Source organism: Aulostomus chinensis, chromosome 12 (genome assembly GCF_037954235.1).
Source record: "Aulostomus chinensis isolate RoL2024-O1b breed Wild chromosome 12, RoL_Achi_v1.0, whole genome shotgun sequence".
Lineage (NCBI taxonomy): Eukaryota > Metazoa > Chordata > Actinopteri > Syngnathiformes > Aulostomidae > Aulostomus > Aulostomus chinensis.
Genome location: NC_141331.1, coordinates 16,099,426 through 16,122,499, shown reverse-complemented (window position 1 = coordinate 16,122,499; position 23,074 = coordinate 16,099,426). Strand labels below are relative to the sequence as shown.

Sequence of the window (23,074 nt, the reverse complement as noted above, 5' to 3'; positions counted from 1 at the left end):
GTGAGTGAAACATTACAGAAAGCTGGAATATGGCAGTGTAGAAACATCCTCAGGGAGAGAGAGTGATCCCTCCATGCTGCCAGACACACAAGCCCCCCCCCCCACACACACACACACACACAAACTGTGTTGTGACTCTGCTCCTGCTTTCTTTGCTACTATAGTTTTTTTTTTTTTTTTACACAGTGTTTAACAGTCATACTGGTTACCAACAACATGTTCTACACACACACACACAGACCCTCTGCTGTCTGAATGAGCCCATCTGTGTGCTCCTGTGAAACAAAAGCCGAGTTTGGTGGGGTGACACAGCCAGAGTTATGTTCTTCTTCTCTGTCACAGAAACCAGAGAAGACTATAAAACCTTTTTTTTTCTTTTCTTTCTGCTCATTTCTATCTCTTCTCTTTCGTTCTTGCTTTTTGTGGGCTCTCATCAGACTTCATACACAGGTCCTCTGAAGCTGGGATGATTTCCCAACTGACATGCAAAGCCCCAGAGGCTTTTGGGAGGAGTGTGTGTGTGTGTGTGTGTGTGTGTGTGTGTGTGTGTGTGTGTGTGTGTGTGTGTGTGTGTGTGTGTGTGTGTGTGTGTGTGTGTGGTGAACGCAGCCAACAAACCTGTTTCGTTTTTTGTTTTTTTTTGTCTGTGCAGCCAGCCGGTGCACATGCAATATCTCAGGGCAAACAACAGTGTCTAAGACTTGGAAAACAAAAACAAAACAGCAGTCTGCAGACAGCAAACAAAGACGATTTTGTGAAGAACTGAAGAAACCTTTGACTCCGCATTTCAATATGGAAACATAAAACATTCAAAATGACCTGTGATAAAAGAAAATGATGCTCAGAGAAACACACAGGGTTAAACAAGAGAAAACACAAATAGACAAACCGTACCTCACCGTGATATTTCTCCCGTAGTTCTTGATATTTTCTTTCCAGCTAACAAATAGCATCCAACAGGCAATCTGGTCTCAGCTGCAAAGATCTGAAACACTTTGAGACAGAGAGAGAGAGAGAAAGAGAGAGAGAAATGAACTCCCAGCTCCCCCCACATCTACACCCATGGGCTAACAATCTCAACTGACATCCCATCAGAGAGATGGGGGGGGGGGGGGGGTGCCAGTGTGGGTGAATGAAGGGGGAGTATTTCAAAGAGAGAGGGAGAGAGCAAGAGTCAGAAAAAGAAGCGAGAGCAGGAGAGATTCAAGAGTTTGTTAGTGAGTGGATGTGAGTGAGACAGAAACAAGATGGTAACAACATCTGGTAGAAGTTTCATGAAAATCTGTCTCTAAAGCGATACTTCGCCTATAAAGTATATTTTCCTCTCAAATACAACAAGATATCTTTAGCTCACGAGACATTTTTTCCCTCCTGCATCACTTCTTTGTGACTCTAGAATGCAGAAAAAGCCAGCCATGTTTTTTTTCATCTTGAAGCAAAAATGTAGGCTAAATGCAGCGACAGCAACAAACCAAAAGCAAAAAAACCCCAATAATAACAAGGTTTGTTCATAAACTCTGATGCGCATCTACCTAATGAATGAGTTTTACTGTTTTGAAGCGTTACAGTTGGTTTACTTTTAGCTCACATCAAAGTGTGGATGAGTGAGCGTGGAGCTGGATGAAGAAGGTGTGGATGATACCAGAAGATGCATCTTACAGTTTAAACAAGTGGTTGTTGTTTTTTTTTCCGCACAGTTTTGTTGTTGTAGCTGTTGTAAGCCACCATCCACTCTTAGCTTTATGCTCAGTACACACATACACACTTCTGCATCTACACTGTGTCTGTGTGTGTGCGTGAGAGAGTTGTTTTTGAGGGAGGAGAAGCAAACACTCAAGCAACTGAGTGAAAGGAAAAAATGTATCATGAAACAGGAGGGACAGAAGTGCAGAACAGATGTGCCAACCAAGACACCCCCCCCCCCCCCGGCCTGCCTCCTTCTCCATTTTTCATTAGCATGACCCACACGGCCTGATGCACGGACACACAGAGAGAGAAGACTGAGGATGAGCGATATTATTGTTTTAAATATGTTCTGTCTGCTTAGCTCCTTTTCTTAAGCAGATTTGTTTTCATTTCACCTTAATTGACCTCCCTAATCCAGACAGCATGCGACAAATTCAGCCAGATATTACTTCTGAGGACCCAGTTACATGTCACATCGTGAAAAAGCTTTGTTTCTCATGAAGAAATCTGTGTTAACCATGTCAAATAAGTACGGTACAATCAACAATGCTGATCAATTATACCCTCCAACAAAGCTAAATAGTAAATTCAGCCGCTCAGTTGTAGCTTTTTTTCTCAGAACGTTCAGTTAGTCTTTTATGACCATCAAACAAGCACCTGACATATTTTAGGACAAACGTGTGAAATATTAATTTTCAGATTACTGAGCATACGGCTGTACAAAGAGGAAATGAATTAAACCGGATGATGCACCTTTTTTGTACAGTGTTTCTGCTGTTAGCTGTCGGGAGCTTTAGTTCCAAACTTGTGCGTGGCTGGCTCTGCAGCCTGGAGTCACAGGAAAGCAATACAGGGAAAACAAAACAAAAAAAGAGGGTTTTTTTTAAACTCAGGATGAGTACTCCTAAGTAACTGAAAGACAGAATGCAGTATTTTGATCATTATTGCTTTATGTCATATTTTGAACGAAGACTAACCGGGGTAGGTCTTTATCTTAGTCTGCTTTTATTTTATTTTTAGGAACTTCTTTTTCTGCCACTGCATTCAACTTTATATCTGGTAGAAAAATCCCACATATTTCTTTTACCTCGAGTGATATTGTAAAATCGGCTCTTGAAAACAGCCCCTCACTACTACACACCGACACGAGCAGACTGGGACCTGCATGGTGTTTGATGAAGTGATGAGTTTTACAACACATTGTTCATTCGATGGTAAATGTTTTTATTTCTGTTCCTGACCCTCTAATTTGTAGGACTGCAAATGCCTCGTTACATGTCAACACGCGAACTGTTATTTCTTGTTTCTAGTCATTTTCAGTGACAGGTACTTTGGAAAGTACACTGTTAAAACAGTTCACTGCTTGTGTAAAATGTGTTTCTGTATGTTACCTGGCACAATGTGTGTTTAAATGCCTCTCTCTCTCTCTCTCTCTCTCTCTCTCTCTCTCTCTCTCTCTCACACGCACACACACATCATATCGTCTATCTCATAGTTTGAAGTGTGTTGTTCTCACTCATGCATTTTTGCATGCATAGTATTCTTTTGACTTTGTATTCTTTTCTTTTTTTCTTGCATTTTGCAGGTCAGATGGGAGCACAACGTTCATATTTACCATGTAAAGCTCCCTCTTGAAGCCATAAAGCAGCGTAGACTGTCGGGAGATGGAGAGAGGAGGGGGAGTTGTGGCAAACCAAAATCCCTCTCTCCTTTCATCCATTTGATGTTGTTCCTCTTCTCTGTAATAGGCTGATGTCCTTGAGAAAAAGGCCAGAAAAAGCGAGCTTTGTCAAGATGAGCTTGAACGGAGACTCAAACTTTCAAATCTGCTCCTCGTTTCTTACACACGAGCAGGCTGCACGCTCGTAGATTCACCGTGATTTGATTCCAGGCAGAAGCATATGAATTATAGATCACCCATAATATTCCAGCAGATCCGTCGTAGTCAAACAAATAAAACCTCTCATTCTGCGGGCTCTGTCACGTTTTTCAGATCAGAAACAATTAGTGTCTTCTCAAGCTGAATCGATTCTAAAAACTAAAGCATGGCAGACACACAACAGTTTGTTGCTAAACCAAATCCTCACTTAAATGAGAAATCCACACATTGATGCTGCCAGTTCAGCTGGAGAGCTCTGGATCAGCCTGATTACTTTGGGCTGACTGCAGCAGATCAAAGTAATCCCCAAATACTGGAGGAGTACAAACATGGAACAACTGTGTTTGTACACTGATGCACAATAGTGAGGCCATATCATTGCTGCATGCTTTGTTAGTGTTTAGGGGAGGGCAGTCAGCATGTGCTAGTCTGTTTGCAACATGCTGCATTGTGTGCGTGTGAGTGTTTGTGGTGGTTTGCTGCAGAAACAGAGAATGCTGGGAACTATAATCAGGATTCAGGGATCACCTTTTAGCCTGCTGTCATCAGTCAGACCTGTCCTGAAGCCACCGCCATGGAGGGAGGGATGGAGGAGGAGGAGGAGGAGGAGGGAAACAGGAGGCCATATCGGGACAAAGAGATGCTGCAGTTCTAGCAGAAAGTCTCTGAAAACTTGCACTTCTCAATACTGTGGAATAAGTAATTGAATACACAAAAATCAAGGCTAAATCTGTTAGAATAATTTATTAAGAGAGCACTCACTGATGATCTGCTTCATCAAGACAGCGTGTGTCCTGATATGGTTGACAGTAGCCCGGCAACAAGAAAATTACCCACAAACTTTCCTCATATGCTCGCTTGCCTATTAATAGATCAAACTAATGAAATATGATACATCAGCCTTTCATAAGAGTTACGCTGATCAGGCTTTTTTCAATCTGTCGGAAAGATGACTAATTTTGTTGGTCGTTTTCGATTGAATTGGGGGCTAAAAGTCCAGTGTATCACAACAAATTGTACATCAATGTCGTCTTGCCGTGTGCCATCATGTCACTCATACTGGTCTGCTACATTAGCTTGCTAGCTAATCGTGTAGCTTCTATATTTCCATTGTCAGCAATGAGCTAACGTGGCTGTTTATTGTAACATTGATAGGAGTGTAACTAAAAGTAATGTTACATGTGTCACTGTCCCCAAACTAGTTAAGATGGCAAATATTACAATTTGAGATGATTTTTAATCTATCAACTTTCCCCTGACTGTTTATAGTAGAGGAGCCATTCATCTCTTGACTTAGCAGCAACAAACTTAGTGTTTGTAATGCGATGACAATGCTAAAGATGATGTCACCCCCCCCCCCCCCCCATACATCCTGCAAAGTAAGTGCAGCAAGGCAGAGGTGCTATCAAGCTTTTTCTTGAAGGTCAGGTGTCACTCTTTTCCCTCGCTCTCCAAATTTGCACAATTCCACCAATTATGTCTTGGAGCTGGTTTACCGTTAACCGTTAGCAGCTGGTGGCATAGGACCCTGGACGAATCGTGGTCATCATGGCAAGACCCGCTCTGGAAAACACTCGTCTTGTCGCAATATTAAATCAAGTCAATCAAGTCTGAGGAGGTAAATGATGTCAGTGTCAGTTTTTGCTCCTCTGTAAAAGTATTGAAATTTGCCCCCCCCCCTGTATCAAATGGACTCTAGAGATAACCACTGAGACTAGCTTTGTGTGTGTGTGTGTGTGTGTGTGTGTGTGTGTGTGTGTGTGTGTGTGTGTGTGTGTGTGTGTGTGTGCTTGGATGTGTACACAGCAGGTCTCATTTCCTGATTTCCCGGTCGGACGCTGGTTTCTCTTTTGAGTGCCAAGCCCACAATGACATGAGCTTCCGCCATCACACCAGCCATCACCATGGCACCACACAAAGACATTTCTGGCCCAAAGGGAGGGGCTCATCATGCCTGACACATTTAGCCTTTAAAGGAGAGATGTATACTCTGCTTCACTCCTCTCCTACACCCCCACCCTCCTCCTCCTCCTCCTTCATCGTCTTGCTACGTGTTTGTACAGCCGCCTGCTCTGTTTACCAGATCATCAAAGAGCTTCCCTGCCTCCATGGCGGACCCGGGCCTGGCCTACTCCCTCTAGCCAAGCTGTGTTTTAGCATCACAGCCTCTTCCACTCACTGTTGCACTAATGGCTACAGTTTTCCATTAAGTGCATTGGAAATCTCTCTTCGTGAGCCTCTTAAAGTCTTTCTTCCTCCCTCCCCTTCCTCTGGTTTCTCTACCCATCAAATGGAGTCATGACTCCGAGGGCAAAATGCCGAGCAAAGAAGTGGCCACCCACTGGGCTTTGTAACTTTTTGCCCCAATGGATAGAAGTCTTGTATGTGTATGTGCGTGCGTGCGTGCGTGTGTGTGTGTGTGTGATAGAGAATGAACCTGACAGGGGAGAACCTCAACACACGTGAGAAGTGATATATTCAAAATGTTATAATTTCTACAGATAAACGAGAACGTTTAAAAGGATGCACTCTGTTTGATAATTGTTTTGCAACTGTGAGTTGTAACTGCCCCTATCAAATGAAGATAAAATGAATTATTAAAATAATTTAGTTGAAAGTTGATTCAAATATCCTAATAAGGTTCAAAGCGTTTAAGCGGCAAACATACCAGAATAAAAATAAACCAACAATCATGCTTTATTCAGAATTTATCCTTCTTTTAATGTTAGCATTATTAAAGCATGTGTAAGTAAAATGAGTTCGATTTTATGCTCTTTTCATTTTCACACAAAAACAGACTGTAAAATGCAGGGATGACCTGCCAGAGAGCAGATTTTGTTATAGGTGGCAAATGTTCCCATTTCTATGTCACAATACAATATATTTTCTCAAAAAGGAAATCTGATCAAAGACTGTGCGTCTTTCATTCCTCCTCTGAGCTCTGTTTGTCTGTGTCTTGGCTAATTGACCTGCCATGAAACTCACGCTCAGATTCTAGAAGTTAGTTCTGAATTTCTTAGCATAGAACAGAATTGAACTTTTATGAAGAATTCCACTTAGCGATCATTAAAGATAATAAGGTGAATTGGCAAAAAGAATGTTTATATGTCCACTTACTATGGAATAGCGGTCATCATGCAAATGTTTGGGCCGAGATGTGCATGAGTCCTGATTCTTTCTTAAGTCAATCACTGGAAGAATGATCTGCTGATCATGGTTCTCTGTTTCCTCGAGGGTCCTCAGGCATTACTAATCAATCCAACAGCTCCTTTAAATAAGAACCTGTTTTCTTTTTGTGGACAACAGAGAAACAACAACCTTTGCCCAGATTCCAAACTCTCTGATCTCTTGCAATAATTGTTTTCCATCAAGTAGACGCATGTGTGTAGATCCAGCAGTGGGATTCAGGTGATAAATCGGGTTGTTTTTATTTTTGAAATGAAGCAAATGAGGAGCGGTACATCAGTGTCTCATACGCTGCTACAGGGAGAAAAATGATTGATCAATAACAGGCCGTTCCATACATTGTGATTATGTGACTGTAGGCTGACTGTATATTTACGAGCAAAGCCATCAACTTATCACCCCCAACCCCGTCGTGTGTCTTCTCAGGCTGAACAAGCACAGGCTCACAGTCTCTCGCTCCACCAGTGCAGAAACGGACGTTTCCTGTATCTCTTCTTACATCAGACAAGGTCATCATAGGTGCGCCGTGCTCCTCTGTCTCCCACAATTCCCTTGGGTACGGAGTGAGCTGACACACTTTAAACCAGTTTGACAGCACCCAGGAAGGTGGCATCGCCATCCAGGGACACATTGGCTGTAGACCGGGGGATCAGCAGCTCCAACTGGTCCCCGACCTCCAGCTTCACAATACCTGAGGTGTTACATTGGTAAAGTTCACACCTTGACCTGGCATTTCCTTTTATTTTCCTATCACTAACACACACACACGCACGCGCACGCGCGCACACACACACACACACACACACACACACACACACACACGCACACACACACACACACACACACACACACACACACACACACCCTCCATACCAGCTGCTACAAAAACATAAATCACCTCCTGTGTAGCAGGTGTTGTAAGGGTGGTTGGGGTTCATGTTCTGGATGCAGCGAAACAGGATCACATACTGAGGTTCATCTCCCACCACGTTCCTCTTTCTCCGAATCACCACATGGCCCATTGCAAACATACTATCCATGTAGTAGACCTAATAGATCAGAAAGAAAGGCTTGCATCATGCATAAATCATCAAGAGGATGTATTTCAACATTTTTTTTATTATGCACACATCATTTGCATCCCCCCTTTTCTTAATCTGACCTTACTTCAAGGTCTGCTAACCAAAAGCAGGCATAGACCGAGCACACCCTTTTCTTTGCTCCGTGTTTGGACATGTTCCTGCTATTAAAGTGAAGGGATTGGCATAAAGGTCAGCAGCACCCTCTTGTGGTAAAATGATGACATGACAATCCAATGGACCTACCTGACTGTACACAAAGTAGAAGCCCTCTTCTCTGACTATCATGGTGTCCCCATCTGCCTCCAGGGCAGTTCCTCTCCTTAGCCCAGCTTGCCAGGGGATCCCTGTGTGTGGCTCCAGAGCAAAATCTGATCCGAGACATGATAGCATATTAGAAAACAAAATATCCAGGGATTTTGATACAGTAATTGGTAATCAGTTGGTAGTTACTTTAAGTCTATGCACAGTTGGTAATGTGATCAACTGTTTGTTTGTTTTTTTTTGTAGGATGATGCTGTCATGTGGCAAAGCCAAAGAAGAACCCATTAAATATTGGGGCAGATCCAGAACTGTGCAAGAAGACCATTTAGTTTTTTAAAAATGGGTTTGGCTGAGGTCTTTAGTCCTTGGTCCATGTACTCTCCTTGGTGGGATGCGTTATAGGTCTTAAAAAAAAACAAACAACTAAGAAACTAAAGGAGACACTCTGCCAAGGTCATCGAAACCAAGATAAAGACATTTTTGTGATAAATGTTTCCATCAAAAACTTTTTCAAAAATTCTCCCTCGGTTCACGCTGCACCACGTGATCCTGCTCACAGACAAAGTGGCGTGAAAATACACCTTAGATGGAGTTAATAAGGAAAAGATCAGTAAATTGTTACAATCCGACCCATGGAGGCGTACTGTACCTTTACGGTAGGTTTTCCTGTGGTTGTTTCCCAATAACTGCAGGCAAGATTGAGAAACTGAAAAAGAACATATCAGAAATTTTGAGCGTTAAAAGCGGTCTCTTCCTTCCCCTTTTATAGTGGATATCAGCACTCAGCAACAGTGAAAACATTAGCGATGTCAAGGCCTCTATTCTTTGAATCTTTGAGGACTTAGTGAACATGTATCTCACCACACAGTCAATGATGGGTGCTTGTTTCTGTTTTTACACATTAAGCGAAACGAATGAGTTATTCATGCTTAGTCAGTGTTGAAGGAGGTCATTTTTTTTGCTAGAGATATAAATAATCACTCTGAGTCATATTTTGGCTCTGACTAGACTAAGATGGTAAAGGTGAGAGGTTTTGAAAGCGTTATTTATTAAAAATATATTAAAGATCTGTATGGTTGAGAGATGCAGTAATTGTGGGAGTAACAATACTCTTTCTAAGAGAAACTAATAATTGACTCAGGTTGGACTCCGAAATTATGTTACGCAGCAGTATTAGGTTAGTTTGGCGAAATGATTAAAAAAACATTATGCTATGTAGAAATTAAAAGTACAAGTAATGTGAGGGGGTCTTTGTGGAAGGGGAGGCCCACCATCTCACATGTGGTCGTGGCTGTAGCGGTGTCACTAAGGAGCACAGGACATGTGACAGTCACAGAGAGACCATGACGGTCCCAAATCTGAGAGACACAGATTCAGAAGGTGCAGGTCCAATAATAGATTCTCCTGAAAACTCTTACCTGAAGTCTCTGCTCCAGAGACCACTCTCCTCCTCCTGATCATGAAGCCATGCTGAGAGTCCAGCTGTGGCGGGGGCTCCTGGCTACTCTTCCTACTACTGATCATCGCTGTCTGAGCACAGGAAAAATGAAAGTGAGCGTAGTGTCATCACAGTCTTGTATTTAGGAGGAGCAGTCTCTCACCTGGGCTCCATGCTTGGTCTCCCGTCCCTCTTCTCTTCTGCGATAGACCTCTGATTTGAGCCCCTCTACCTCGGCTCTGAGAGCCACCAGTTGGTACAAGGACAGAGCTGACAGGGAGGAGGTGATGGCAGCTAGAGTCAGCAGGAAGACCGGCCAGGACAGTCTCCTCTCACCTGCCCTCTGTACAGTCCCGGGTTCTGCATCCATGTCAGAGCGACTCTGGCAGCATGGTGGAATTCACCCCTCCAGGTTTGTCCTAATTCCTCTTGACGACTGATGCTTTTAACTTTCGCTTTTGTCCTTCAGCCGCCAGCTCCAGACTGAGGGACTACGCAGAACAAATACAGTAGATAATAGAGGCAGCTTCCCCTCTACTGTTCCGCTCAGCTAACCACATTCAGCTTCCTGCATGACCAGCAGACTCGAACAACTCTATCCCTCCTCCACTTCATCAAGCGCCTTCAAACTGATAAAATTCATTCCATTTAATACTAACAAATAACTGATACAAGACAGGAGGTTAGTGCTGGCAGTAACATGAGAGTCTGGTTGGGAAATTTGGGGAGGTACTTTACAGTGGAGCGTGACAAATACATAGGGGACAAACAGGAAGTACTAATATATGTCACAAACACATTTTTAAAAAATATAAAAAGTGAAGTGGTAAAAAAGGTCCAACTGTCATGCTTAGAGTGTACATCTAATTAGAGGTGGGCTACGATTAAAAAAAACATCTTTCATGTATCAATTTTATTGCATGTTACAGCACAGAAAATAGAGTGAAAATGTGTTTACAAAAGAAGTCGTCGACATTGTTTTGACATAGAAAAAAAAACAACTGTAAAATGGGAAAAAAAAAATATCTCCAAATAACTGCCTTTGTAAAGATGAATCATTCAGATGTCTGTTCAAGGATCCTAGCAACACCTGGGTTGTGAAAGTTATGATAAATGTACAAAACGTCAACACTGTGCAAGTTCAGTACAGACATTTGCCAAAAAAAACACACTATCACATTCCAACTCCTAAGGAAAAAAAAAAAAAAAAAAAAAAAGCCCACCAAGTTTCAATTTTTGCTGACACTTTCCACACCATTCACTCCACTCTATTCACAGTTTCATAGTGCAGTGGCAGAATACCGAGCAAATGTTATTTATTTTTGGAAAAGAAGAGGAACACATTCAGTTTGATTCCATTTCTTTTTAACAACAGGGTTAAGAGTTTGTCTTCAGGCCAGCAACCAAAACAATCAAGTGAGTCAACTTCTCTGGGTGAAGAGAGCGAGCGATGGAAATGGATAATAAACAAGTGAATTAAGTGTGTCGAATAAAATGAATACACACTCACAAAGGTTGAACTCCAAACAAAAGAAGGGAGAGAAATCCTACAAATGGAATGCATCCCACACAGGAAACTGTCACCCGGGACAAAAGATGATCTGTACATCACTTCTTATAAAGGGCACATTACTTCAAGACCAGAACTGACATTCATAGTAGGCTTTACATCAGTTTGTTTTTCTTCCAACACACTGACACAAACATATTTGGTCTTTTGGTGCTAGTTTCAGTTCCATACTGTTTATAAACAGTATCAAATATGGCTATGGAGATCTGCTGTGTAGTCAAATGGCTTTTAACAACTTAAAAAAAAAAAAAAGTTTTTCATTGTCATGGCGTTGCTCCACCCCCTGGAAGACATGCAGGAAAGGTTAATTAGCTCATTAAAAGCCCTCCAAGTGAGCCATAAACATGGAGTGATACGAGAACCCAGAGGCCTCCAACTGACAACTATAATGCAGATAACAACCGACAACAACTCATGATGAAATGACAGGTTCTGCATCTTCAGGACGAGCTCAATACAATATCCCCATGTTTGTGTTTGCAAGAATTTTGTGGTGATTTTGTCCTGTACTGACTGGAAAGAGAAAACCCTTATCGTCGCAAAGATTAAAGACGGACAAAATAATGGTTTACAATAAAAAAAAAACCCAAAAAAAAACTCATCTGTAAGCAGAGTTAAGTAAAAAAACTACCAAGCCATTGTCATGAATCTTGCTGGACGGGTGGAGCCGGCGCCGAGGAAGAACCCTTTAGGCCAAATCTGGATCGCAGAAGAAAGATCCAGGTTTTATTACCACTTTAAGGACACATTACATGGATCTTCAAGACAAAAAGGTAGGTATATTTACAGTGATAATATCTATTAATGCGTAGGGTTTAGTGCAGATCCCGATACAAATTTAGAACCAATGGCTTTACTGGAGGTCTGCGATCTGCGAGTTCAATTCTTGTTCATTTTAATTGCAGTAATGATTTGTTTTAATTGAAGAATCAAAGGCCCTCTTATGGTGATTAGACTAGGAGCAAATGTTTCAGTGGTTGTAAATTGATTTCTGCAGACCCGTGACTTCTTTCGGTGTAAGCATGTAAGCTCTGGCTTCGTTCAGTAAAAGGTCATAAATGCATGCATTCATAGCTGAAACACAAAAGCTATGAGAGCAATGTTTCCCTCTCATAAACCCTTAAATTAGCCCATTCATTTGGACATAAAATAGGAAATTCACAGAAAGGTAAAGAGTGCCATAAAGTAAAAACCCCAGAAAAAGCATTAAAAATGTACATTCTTTTCAACAAAAAAAAGAATTAAGTCTGATCAATTTTATTTGTCTTTTCTGTGAGCCACCAGTGTTTTCAGATAATAGTGACGCTCGCCGAGGGCTGAGCGCTCTCCTCGTGGGCGTGGGTCTTCAGCAGGTCTTTAATGAACTGCTCCAAAGCAGCGAAGTAGCCCTGACACTGCCACGTGTCGTTGTGCGTGCCCTCTGGGAAGATAGCCAGACGTTTAGTCCGTGCAGGAGACAGCTCATACAGTTGTTTCATCATGACTGGTGGAATTAGCTGGTCTGATAGACCAGACACGAACAAAGAGGGCATGCGGCACAGCGCCACCTGCCGATAGGACAGGAACTGATTTCTGTAGCACCACAAGGGCAGCAGGCGCATGGGCAAAAAGGAGAAGAGTGTTGCTGCCATGTGCGGGATGCTCAGGAAGGTATTCTCCACAATAATGGCTGCTACACGGTGAGGGTTGACTGATGCCAAGCGCACTACCACAGCACCCCCGAGAGAGCGGCCAAATAATATCACTTTTGTCTTGTCCAGGTCTGGACGGGTCATGACGTAGTCCAGTGTAGCCTCAGCATCCAGGTATAAACCATCTTCACTGGGCTCACCCTCACTCTTCCCATAGCCACGATAGTCCACCAGCAACACATTGGCTTTCAGGTTGACCAGCATCAAGAGAGCATTTGGCACCCGGTGACCAATATTGCCTGCGTTCCCATGGAAATAAAGGATGGTAGGTGGAGCTGAGGAAGTGGGGTTGCTTTGATTGCCAGGGGTGACCCCAGGAGGAGTGTCCCCTCCCGTGTACCGGAGCAGGATAAGGTTGAGCTTCACGCCATCCTTTGTGCGAATGAACACGTTCTCATGTGGGATCCCTGTTGGCATGGGAACGTAAAGGCGAGAGGAGGATGGCTGGTCAGGAAAGTAGAGGAGCACATCTTGAAATTTGTAGAGGATGCCCGCCACAGAGGCTAGGATGAGAGCGAGGAGAAAGAACCCTCCATATAGGTGGAAAGTTAGGATTAGGGCTAATAGGGAGACACGACAGGCACCCCAAGACCAGGAGACCAGAGCCAGGGTGCAGCGCTCCACTGCCCCCCACAGCCTCCAGGACTTCTCCATGGCAACACAATAGCTGAGTCACACAATACGCACTCTAAAAAGAAAGAGAGAAGGAAATGAAGAGTATATAAACAGAAAAAAACATTCTTGTTGGGTTTTGGTTTAGGGTTGTAACCAGTGTTTAATATTGTGACACAGCACTTGACAAGTGTGTATAGAACTGTAACTTGACACCAACATTCCTAGCATCACTTGCTTATGATTCCTAATCCAGTTGTTTGTTGTTACCGCCTTATCAGTTTTCAGAAGTCACCACATAGCATTATTTTATGGTAGAATAAAGCAATTAATTGCACATGAATTTGATTTCTTCTTTAACATGAGTTCAAAGATGTTTGTTAAAAATGTTGGGATGTGGCACAGCCCTGCCAAGACAAATATCCAACAGCAGCCACTACCTGATAGCTGATACCTGCGTTTTTTGTGATAGCCAGTAACAGATTAAAATAAGAGGACCGTGTGACTGTCAGGCTGTAGTGGTGGTCAATCCTTGTTCTGGAGAGCCGCACCACTTCTTCCTGTTGCCCTACATAGCAAGAACAGGTGCGGTCGTGAACAGCTGTTAACACCCTGACTTTTAGTTCACACGGTGTGATAGGAATCTTCCCCACGCAAATTAACGTCAAGTCCACTCACAAGGGAAGGGACAGTGACAGCTTCTACCAACAAAGGAAAAACACGTACGAGACCGACGTTAGCTAGGACAGTTATAACAAGTGCTAATGCTAACTGACGGTTCAGGTTAACGCCATTCGCCACTAACTGTTATTTCTCAAATGAACAGTCCACTTAATAACGCTGACACACCAAACATCGAAGTATATTGATATGAAACAAAAAAAACAACCCGTTTTACATTGGTTACCTGATGCGAGTTAGCTCAGCAACAACATGCTAACTACCAACCTGTCATTTGCTGCCATTAGCCTGCTCGAGCTGTCAGCACTGTTGTAGCATTTATGCTAGCTACCTTACATTTACTTATCAATGGTTAACAAGGCAGCCATGTACTCACCCTTCTCTCATTTTCAGTGTCTCAGCTGCATGGGAAGTTTATAACACTGTATCGCCCAAGCACAGGCACTGTCATTCAGCTGTGTTATACGTCACCAGGTTAAGGTAACCAGTGATAGAACGCTAGGTGAATGTATGCAAGCACCGGCGAGGACTAGCCTAGCTAAACAACTGGTTAGCATCGCCGATATGGAGTTCCGTTCCGACGAGCTCTGGACAGCATACATGGTTCCGCAGTAAAGGTAGGTCGTAGTCATTTCAGCATTGATACAGGCAGCTTGGCAAATCATGTTATTGAGAAACCTAACACATAAATCATGAATGACTCAAAACGGCGTGGATGTACATGGAAATAAGTGAGGATTTTAATATAGCAGGATGATCTAGTTTATACCCAGCATGGAACTTGCTAGTCAATGTGAGTCCACCAGGTGTCGCTCTTAGAAAAAGTAAAATTCACTAAGTTCATGTAATATTGTGAGAGAATGTAAATAAAATGCTCACGTTATAGCTGGCACAACTAAATAAAAGGATGTTCTGCTAACATCCGTGTAGGTTATGACACAAAAATGAAACAGGAAGATTTTTCCTTTTACTTGCAAACAGTGACAGCACTGCCTCCTTAAAAGCTAATGTAAAAAAATAAAAAAAAAAGGTTCCCAGAGCTCAATACATTAGCAGCTTATGTTTTTTGGTTCGGTCAAATCTAAAATATAACACATATGCTTTATTATTAGTGCCACAATTTGACACAGCTCAAAGCCAAAGTAGGTCAAAAGTAAACTTTAAAGGCTGAGAGAGCTGTTTTTCAATGAATTTCCCTTAAAAGAAGACCCAAAGAGCAGAAATCCTCTTGACCTACACTTTGTGGTCATCTTAGCTCCTAATTATCCACTGGAATGACTCTGCTTGGGCTTGTTGCTTGTATATGGTGAGTTCAGTTAAAACAATAAAGGTTAAATAGCAAAGTATTTGAGCTGACTGTTGCAATGCATTAGCAATGACTTTCATGTAACACTATAATGATGAATGAAACCATGACACAAAACAAAAGGTATACACACAATTAAATGTAATTCCGGCCTCCCCTTTTTCATAGGTTTCCCGTTGGTGTATTTAACATCTTGCTCACACCCGCTGTGACCTTGGGAGAGACAGACAGATTATGTGCAGGCTAGCACAGCTGTTGGCCTTTCAGCTCCGTCCTTGAGGTGCGTTGATTTGATTCAACATCAACATCAAAGCACTTATAAAATGTTGACAAAAAAAGTCATACCCCTATTCACATCAGAATGCATAAAAATGAAAAATACACAAGCAAAATGAGCATTTAGAAAGAATGGGTGTTATTTTTGTTGATAAACCAATGCTGACACTGGATAATATTTGACCTTACAGCTGCAGCACAGTGGGAGGAGGAGGATTTGCTAAAATGTGTACAGGCAGATGTTTTGCGTAGATGTATGTACAGTAGAGGATGTTCCTATCAGTCAATTAATGGGGAAAATTGCTCCAAGCATTGACTTTTTCATTAAAATTATATAATATTTTATAATGATAACCTGCCCGTGATGTGTGACCTAGACTGTCGAGATCTTATCGGGTCATCCTTTAGTCCCAGTGGATATTTGTGCACAATTTCAAGAAATTTCCACTCGTTTTAAGAAAGATCCCGTTCATGGGAGGTGACGTGACCTTGATTTTGTCAACCAAAATCTTTTCAGTTTATCCTTGTGGCCTAATAGACATTTTTTGCCAGATATTGTGTTCCTGTGTGATGACCTTGACGTTTGACCATGTACTTCCAAAATGTTTCACTTCATCTGTTATTCTCAGCAGGCATTTGTGCCAAATATGGAGACTTTTCCGAAGGCATTACAGAGATCACAATCATGTGACGTGACAACAACCTTGACCTTTGACCTCCACAAACGTTTTAGTTCATCCTTCAGTCCCAGTGGACCTTTGTGCCATATTGCAAGGATATTCTTTCAAGGATATTACATACTGTGTCAAGTAGAATGGGACAAACACTGCCTACGTGTGAGGTGATAGTGACCTTGATTTTGACCATCAAAGCGTTCCAGTTCATCCATCAGTCCCAGAGGACATTTATGCCAAATTTGAGAAACTCCTCCAGACATTCCTGATGGGACCAGAGTTGGATTGACAACCAGAAAACTTGATGCCTCTGGCCCACATGGATGCGTAAAAAGGGACAAACTAAAGACCATAATGTGCACGTGCACATGCACACTTGCGTTTGTCTCCTTAGATGATAGAGAGTGCTGCATTTTGATGGATTCAGGTTATGAGAGAGCGACAGCCGGCAAGTACCCTCTCTCTTACCTACAACTCAATTACTTTGGACACGCCAGTCAAAACATCTATTACACTCAAACAGGAAACACATATACACACAAGTCGTACACACTTATACATGCACACACTTTAGCGTCACACTCGTATCCCATGACTCAATTACTGGAAATATAGCACTCTAAACAGCTGGAGGGCCCAAGCTCCATAACACAAAGTCAGAGCCGCTGTAGGACGAGCAGTGATTGTGATGACCTGGCTGGGAATATCATACCATCAGGCCACGGGACACGCTTGTCATTCACCTCACACCCTCCACTCAGTGGCTTCCTCGGGATGGCAGAGCAGCAGAGAATGATTCCACACGAGGACCCGTGGTTGCCACTGATAGAATGAGAAATGCTACTCTGCCCCAATGAAATATCCAAGCTATTGATACGCATCAATGTGTCTGTCGGTCAGGGTTTTCTGACTGGTGCTGTGACCTTATCTCTTCATATATATATATAGATATCTATATATGTATATATCTATATCTATATATATATATATATAGAGAGAGAGAGCGATATATAATGTTTGTTTTTGCTTCCTTTGTGAAAGAACTGGTTGAGCTTGCCCGACATCTTCAGCCTCTTTGATTTGCAAGTTACTAAATGACATGCACAAAGTGATAGATTTGGTGTCCATGGCTACGATGTAAATGTGTTGTCACCTTGGAGACAGGGCATCGCTTTGAGTCAGAAAGGACAGCTACAAGATGGTAATTCTTTGTGGGTTTTTTTTGTTGTTGTTTAATTTTAAGCTCATCACAGTGGCAGCCAAATACAGCAAGATGTTAACCTGTCTGGGCTTTTTTTCCCCAGTCATTTTTTCATGTGGATTTATTCAAATCGGATGCACTCCTGCTCCTGTGGTTTTATTTTGGTGTCAGTCAACAAGGTTTAATGAGATTGTGTATTGTGTATTAATGGCTAAGTCACCCTGTCAGCTAGTAAAACAGGCAGACATACCTGGTATTGTGGGCATACAGTGACGAGCACCTGCCTAGAATAAATTGGGTGAAAATGGCTGCGTGTTTCAGGCAGCAATTAGGAGACCTCCTGTAGTGAAGAAGCCGACATTTAATAAAAACCTTTTTTCTCTCTCTTTTCCCTTACAAATACACCTTCTGTCACACCTACGATGATATCTACCCAACTGACCTGCAGATGTAGGTTCGTGCGTACATGTCTGTATGTGTGGGACCTATTTACCATACAAATGTGGAGGAGCGCTCTAGAGCGCGTATCCCTGCCTAAGTACTATTTACAGAGAAAGGAATGACAATCTTTAAAGACAAGTTCCGTTCATAGCATTTTGAGAGGCAGCAGGTCACTGTACAGTGATGGTTCAGTCCAGACCATTCAACTTATAGTAGAAACCCAGCAATCTCATTCTTTTAGATACGAGTTTTGGTTCCATCAAGATATTTTGATGCAAATTTTGAAATATCACACTAGAAAAGGTTGATGGAATTGGCAAATATATTCTCATTGTTGTCTGGCACTCTCAGCCATGATGCCATATTTTCTGTGAGGCTAAAAAAAAAACTTGGCGTCAGTGATGTTTTTCTGAAACTTGGCATGTCGAGGCTTCAGGACACTTGGATTACTTCAGATGGGCAGTATGGAGGCGTTTTATGAATTTTATTAGCGATTTCTTGTGCATTTAAATGTTGGTCACCATTCACTTGAGTTGTTTGTGAGATTATTGCATTTTCTTTTCCAGTGAAACTCCAGCGACATTTTGTACTTAAAAAGTGCTTCACCCAACCTTCAATTGCCATGATGACGAGTAGTTGAGGACTGCATTTTCATTTTTGGGTGAACTATCCCTTTAAGATCCAGCCCTTTCCCCTCCAAAAGGCGATCTTCAGATCAACCTCTCAGCATGAGTCAGCTTGAGGCCTTTAGTACCATCCAAATTAAGACTGTTGGAGTCAAGCTTAGTAGCAGGACGGCATCATTGTCAGTTGCATAGAGATTCCTTAACATATTGATGACTTTTAGTGATATTTTGTGGGGAATCTGCTGTTCCCCTTTGAGGACATCATTGGCCATATTGAGATGGTCCATGAGCTGGTTCTGGCCCTGGGGTCGTATATTGCCCATGTGTGAGGTGGATTGAAGAGCGTCTAATTCTCGTGCCCTTCTTTTTGCTGCTAACTAATGTTTGGGTCAGCGTGAGTGTAAGTCAGCTGGTAAACTGAGCATTTCAGGAAGTGAGTACACATGTACTGTACATCCAGACCAACTGGTTTCTGCTAGGCTCCGATATTTATCAGATATTCAAACTCACATTATTTTGAGTATATTTTGCAATAGGGGTGAACACCCAGGCTTTCTTGAAATATGCTGCCCCCTGTTGATTGGAAGTGTGAAATACAGTAGCATCACTTGATGAGTGACTACAAATTGTACCCATAAGGAGGAGATGATGAAGTGGTTAGCCTAAACGTGGCTCTGGTATTGTGCACGCTGTTTCACTGGAATGGCTGTGACTCAATTAATAGAACAGAACTGTAATGAAGTTGACGTTGATTTAATGAATTTAAGGACCAGTTTTTTGGGGGGGCAGTGGGGCTCAGGAGGTAGAATTGATGAAAAGTTGCTGGTTCGATCCTAACGTCCCCTCGGAGACTGCACTGGTTGAGTTAGGCAGAGTTATAAAGTATTCAGAGTGTCATCAAGGTAAAAGAAAGTGCTTTAAAATAAATAAATGTACTGTTTTATGATCTGCTAATCTTTGACAGGACTCTTTCTAATCAGCATATGTAAGCGAGTGGACACCACTTTCCCTAAAACCTTATCTGCAGCATTAAGAGTGCGAAGGACATTATCTACAACATCATTAATCTCTCAGTCTTTGCTCAACCTCCTCCGATGGTACTGATAGATAATTAGCACATTTGGCGTGTGCCAAGAAAGAAGATGAAAAGATGACTTTCAGAGAAGGCTTTCTTTGTCTCTCCAGATATTTGAACAACCTCCACTGTGGTAAAATCCCTTGCCAATGTTGCTATATCAAGTAGTCTTCAAGTGATTTCTTAGCTAATGAAATCGATCCAAGTATTTTTTTCTCCCGACTTTATTTGATACAGATAGATACACAGGCCTTTGTCCTCGTAAGCCTGGTAAATGCACATATTTCATAAAAACGCATCTTAATGCCTTCATGTTTTGGGTTTGTGTACGGATATCAAGATGTTACTGAGTGAACCGCATGGTGCTTTTGCGCTTCTGCTCAAAACGTGGACAAACATGGATGTAAACTACAACTGGGCTGGTTGGTGATGGCAAAGCTAAGCCAAGCATTTTCTCCTGTGTCTCCAATTTGCAGCATCAGACGGACAATATAGATATTCGCTTTTTATCACGAGCATCCTTATTCCACGGTGACATGAATGGTGTTGCACTTTTGTCTAGAACTCATAACAACAACAACAACAACAAAAAATGTGAAGGACACTCTCTTTCGGAGGGGGTGTGACCAGTGTCAGCAGCTGGGCCTGTGTGAGAAAGTGTAATATCAAGGGCGTACTGTAATTACCGAGTGTTTGATGCAGCCTGTGAAGACGTTAGTCTCTGCAGAGAGTCACACCTCCGTGTCCTAGAAAAGGCTGCTACATTGTCTGAGTGGAGTCAAGAGGTTTCTTAAAGTGGGGTAACTTTAAGAATTTGAGAACACACAGGGTCACGGTACTAACTGCTATCCACTTCAAGAGCAAATTCACTCAATTTAAAGAGAGAGTCTGGTTACCCTCTGAAGGTCAGTGGGACCAGTAATAGTTGTTTTTTTGGAGATGAGTCCTGACTGAGCTGGGAGCAGAGGATGAGTCGACTCTTGTCATAAGGAGAAACAAGCAGGGGTTTTGGTCCAGATGAAAGGTTATTGTTGTATCCCATGCTGAGGGAAAGGCCAGCTTTCATTTCTCATTTATTGAGAGTGAGTGTGTGTGTGTGTGTGTATGTGTGTGTGTGTGCAGGCTGAGGCCTGTCTTCAACTTATACAGACAGACACAAACATTCACACCTACGGGCAATTTCGACTACATTCACACAACATGCCCAAGTGGCCTGAATCAGTTTTTTTACCCCCCCCCCCCCCACCATGTGACCCAGATCAGATATGTTTAATGACAATGTGAACATCGGTAATCACATGGAATCTGATCTTATTTGGGCCGCTTTCATATGTGGTTCTAAATCCGATACACATCAAATTCTTTTTTTGAATGCGACCTGTATTGGAATTCAATGTGACATTGACATCTGTTATCGTAGTGTGCGGGCGGGGAAGAAGAAAACAAATGTGCCAGAAACACCTCTGCCCTCAAGTAGCTGCCGTTGCTCCACAGAGAGCCTATAATTACAATGTACATTTTCCTTCTCCCCATTCTTCTGGTACCCGTTATTTACCTCGACATTGCTGCCGCTGCACAGCAGCTTAAAAATGGAATAGTAAACACTCAAATCTGTGGCCTTCATGTCCCTGTTTGTGTCCATACACTGAATGCCGTTGATCATCTGCACATGTGGACTCTGTACATTTTTGCAACGTCACATCTCACTTGAACGGATGCTCACCCCCCCGCTTGCCCTCCACAATGAATCAAACTGGAGAAATGGCAAATCACCTTGTAATACGAAGAAAGCTTTGTAAAACTCGATGTCCAGAACAAAGTTAATCTTTAGTCTTCGCTCAATTAAGATGTTATGTTTCAAGTCCCTGTCTTTCTTTGTGAAGGAAGATAGTGTTTACCGTTACACGACAGCTGCACGTCACCAAAATGCCATCATAAAGACTATGGGCTGGTTTCCATCCACTTCTAGCAGCAAAAACCTGGGTGATCATCCACAGGGTGTACAGACACCACTGCATTACCATTTTCTTATTTTCTTCATCGTTACTTCAGTATCAGTCATGATCTCAAATGGCATTTTAAGCCAATTTGCTTTTTTTCTCTCTTAATTACATTTGAGAGGTCCAGCTGACTTTAGTTTGACCTTGACTTAAGTGAATTCTGTAATAAGGACTGACTGTTTTCACTGAAGTCGGCCTGTGACAAGGAAACTACTCTCTCACTTCAGTACACGCTCACTTTTAATGCAACTCTGACAGCCGGTTACGTAAGAAAGTGAATGACCTGCCTCTGGTAATTATTATCAGCATGTGCATGAAAAACCTGACATTGTCAACAGTATGTAGTCAGTCCAAATGGCATCAGATAGAGGAGGATGTGCCATCATACACACCTGTGTGATATACAGATGTGGCGTCCTCTATCTCTACGGTCGCAGTCGTATGAGCATGTTAGTAACTCAACGTAATAGCGGGGATGCTTGTGATTTACAGAGACAATTTCCAGCCTGAGAATCAGAATAAATCACTGCCTCCCCTCCCCATCTTCCCCTCTTAATCTCTACACTTGGCTCTTAGTTGTCTGTTTCTCTCTCACCTCAGGCAGCGCAGGCAGAAATACACTCCCAGGCACTTCCCCTCGTCACCCCTGAGGCCCACACATAAGAGCTTAATGAAAAGGACACTGGCGGCGGTGCACTGGGGAGATATCTTTAAATGTCACTGTTAATGGCAGGAATTAGCAGTGAGTAGGAGTGGGGGGGATGGGGGGGGGGGTCTGTGTCTGTATGTGCATCTTGATGACAGTTACGATACCTGGCTAAATGACTTGTAGCTTATTTGTTCTGTTGGAAGCTAATGTGTCTGTGAGTGTGTGTGCGTGCGTGCGTGCGTGCGTGCGTGCGTGCGTGCGTGCGTGTGTGCGTGCGTGTGCGTGTGTGTGTGTGCACACCACTGTACAGTAGCAGTTGATTTATATCCCGCAGTCCTCGGCTCTCTGCTTGATTACAGTATATGACTGCAGCTACAGCCATGACCCCGCCATGACCTCATAAATAGCCCCACTGCATGATGGGAGTCGGCAAAAAAAAATATCAGATGATGCCGATTTTTCTCTTAGCTGATTGATTCAACTGCAGCTATAATTTTCAGCATATCATTTATTCACCCCTAGTCTTCCTTCCTACAAATCGGGCGTCTCCACGGTGCAGTGCATCACGGCTCCAGCTAGCCTCCAGGAGCACGCTGAGAGGGATTGATGTTCGTCCACGGATCATTGCTGGATGGGCCTGTTTAACTGTTGCAGCCTTGCTTTTACATGCTTGAATGAAAGATACTAGTAACATAAAGAGCAGAGCGCGTTGCTCCTGTCTTCTAATCTCAGTTGATGAA

The 23,074-nt window shown here is 42.6% G+C and overlaps 3 protein-coding genes across 5 annotated transcripts in view; all 3 read right to left on the bottom strand.

Annotated features, from left to right (window-relative positions):
- myo16 (myosin XVI) overlaps nucleotides 1-971 on the bottom strand; it is a 120,488-nt gene extending 119,517 nt beyond the window's left edge. Inside the window, exon 1 of one of the 2 annotated variants that reach the window (XM_086220506.1) lies at nucleotides 895-971. The gene's annotated coding sequence lies outside the window, so the exon portion shown is untranslated. The remainder of the gene's footprint in view (nucleotides 1-894) is intronic. The other variant, XM_086220507.1, reaches the window with a different exon arrangement.
- A 5,311-nt stretch (nucleotides 972-6,282) lies between these two features.
- On the bottom strand, nucleotides 6,283-10,051 carry tnfsf13b (TNF superfamily member 13b). The gene is made up of 6 exons (XM_086220502.1): nucleotides 9,696-10,051; nucleotides 9,513-9,624; nucleotides 8,744-8,800; nucleotides 8,077-8,201; nucleotides 7,650-7,800; nucleotides 6,283-7,442 (listed from the first exon to the last, which is right to left on the bottom strand). Exons 1-6 carry the CDS (start codon nucleotides 9,900-9,902, stop codon nucleotides 7,330-7,332), a joined length of 765 nt encoding a protein of 254 aa, XP_086076628.1. The 5' UTR covers nucleotides 9,903-10,051; the 3' UTR covers nucleotides 6,283-7,329.
- A 314-nt stretch (nucleotides 10,052-10,365) lies between these two features.
- Nucleotides 10,366-14,642, bottom strand: abhd13 (abhydrolase domain containing 13). 2 transcript variants are annotated; one of them, XM_086220500.1, is made up of 2 exons: nucleotides 14,463-14,642; nucleotides 10,366-13,481 (listed from the first exon to the last, which is right to left on the bottom strand). In XM_086220500.1, the coding sequence occupies exon 2, from the start codon at nucleotides 13,445-13,447 to the stop codon at nucleotides 12,392-12,394; it is 1,056 nt and encodes a 351-aa protein (XP_086076626.1). In that variant the 5' UTR covers nucleotides 13,448-13,481; nucleotides 14,463-14,642; the 3' UTR covers nucleotides 10,366-12,391. The 2 variants fall into 2 exon arrangements, with proteins under 2 accessions (XP_086076626.1, XP_086076627.1); XM_086220501.1 differs by lacking the exon at nucleotides 14,463-14,642 and adding an exon at nucleotides 14,354-14,443.
- Between the last annotated feature and the right edge of the window lie 8,432 nt (nucleotides 14,643-23,074).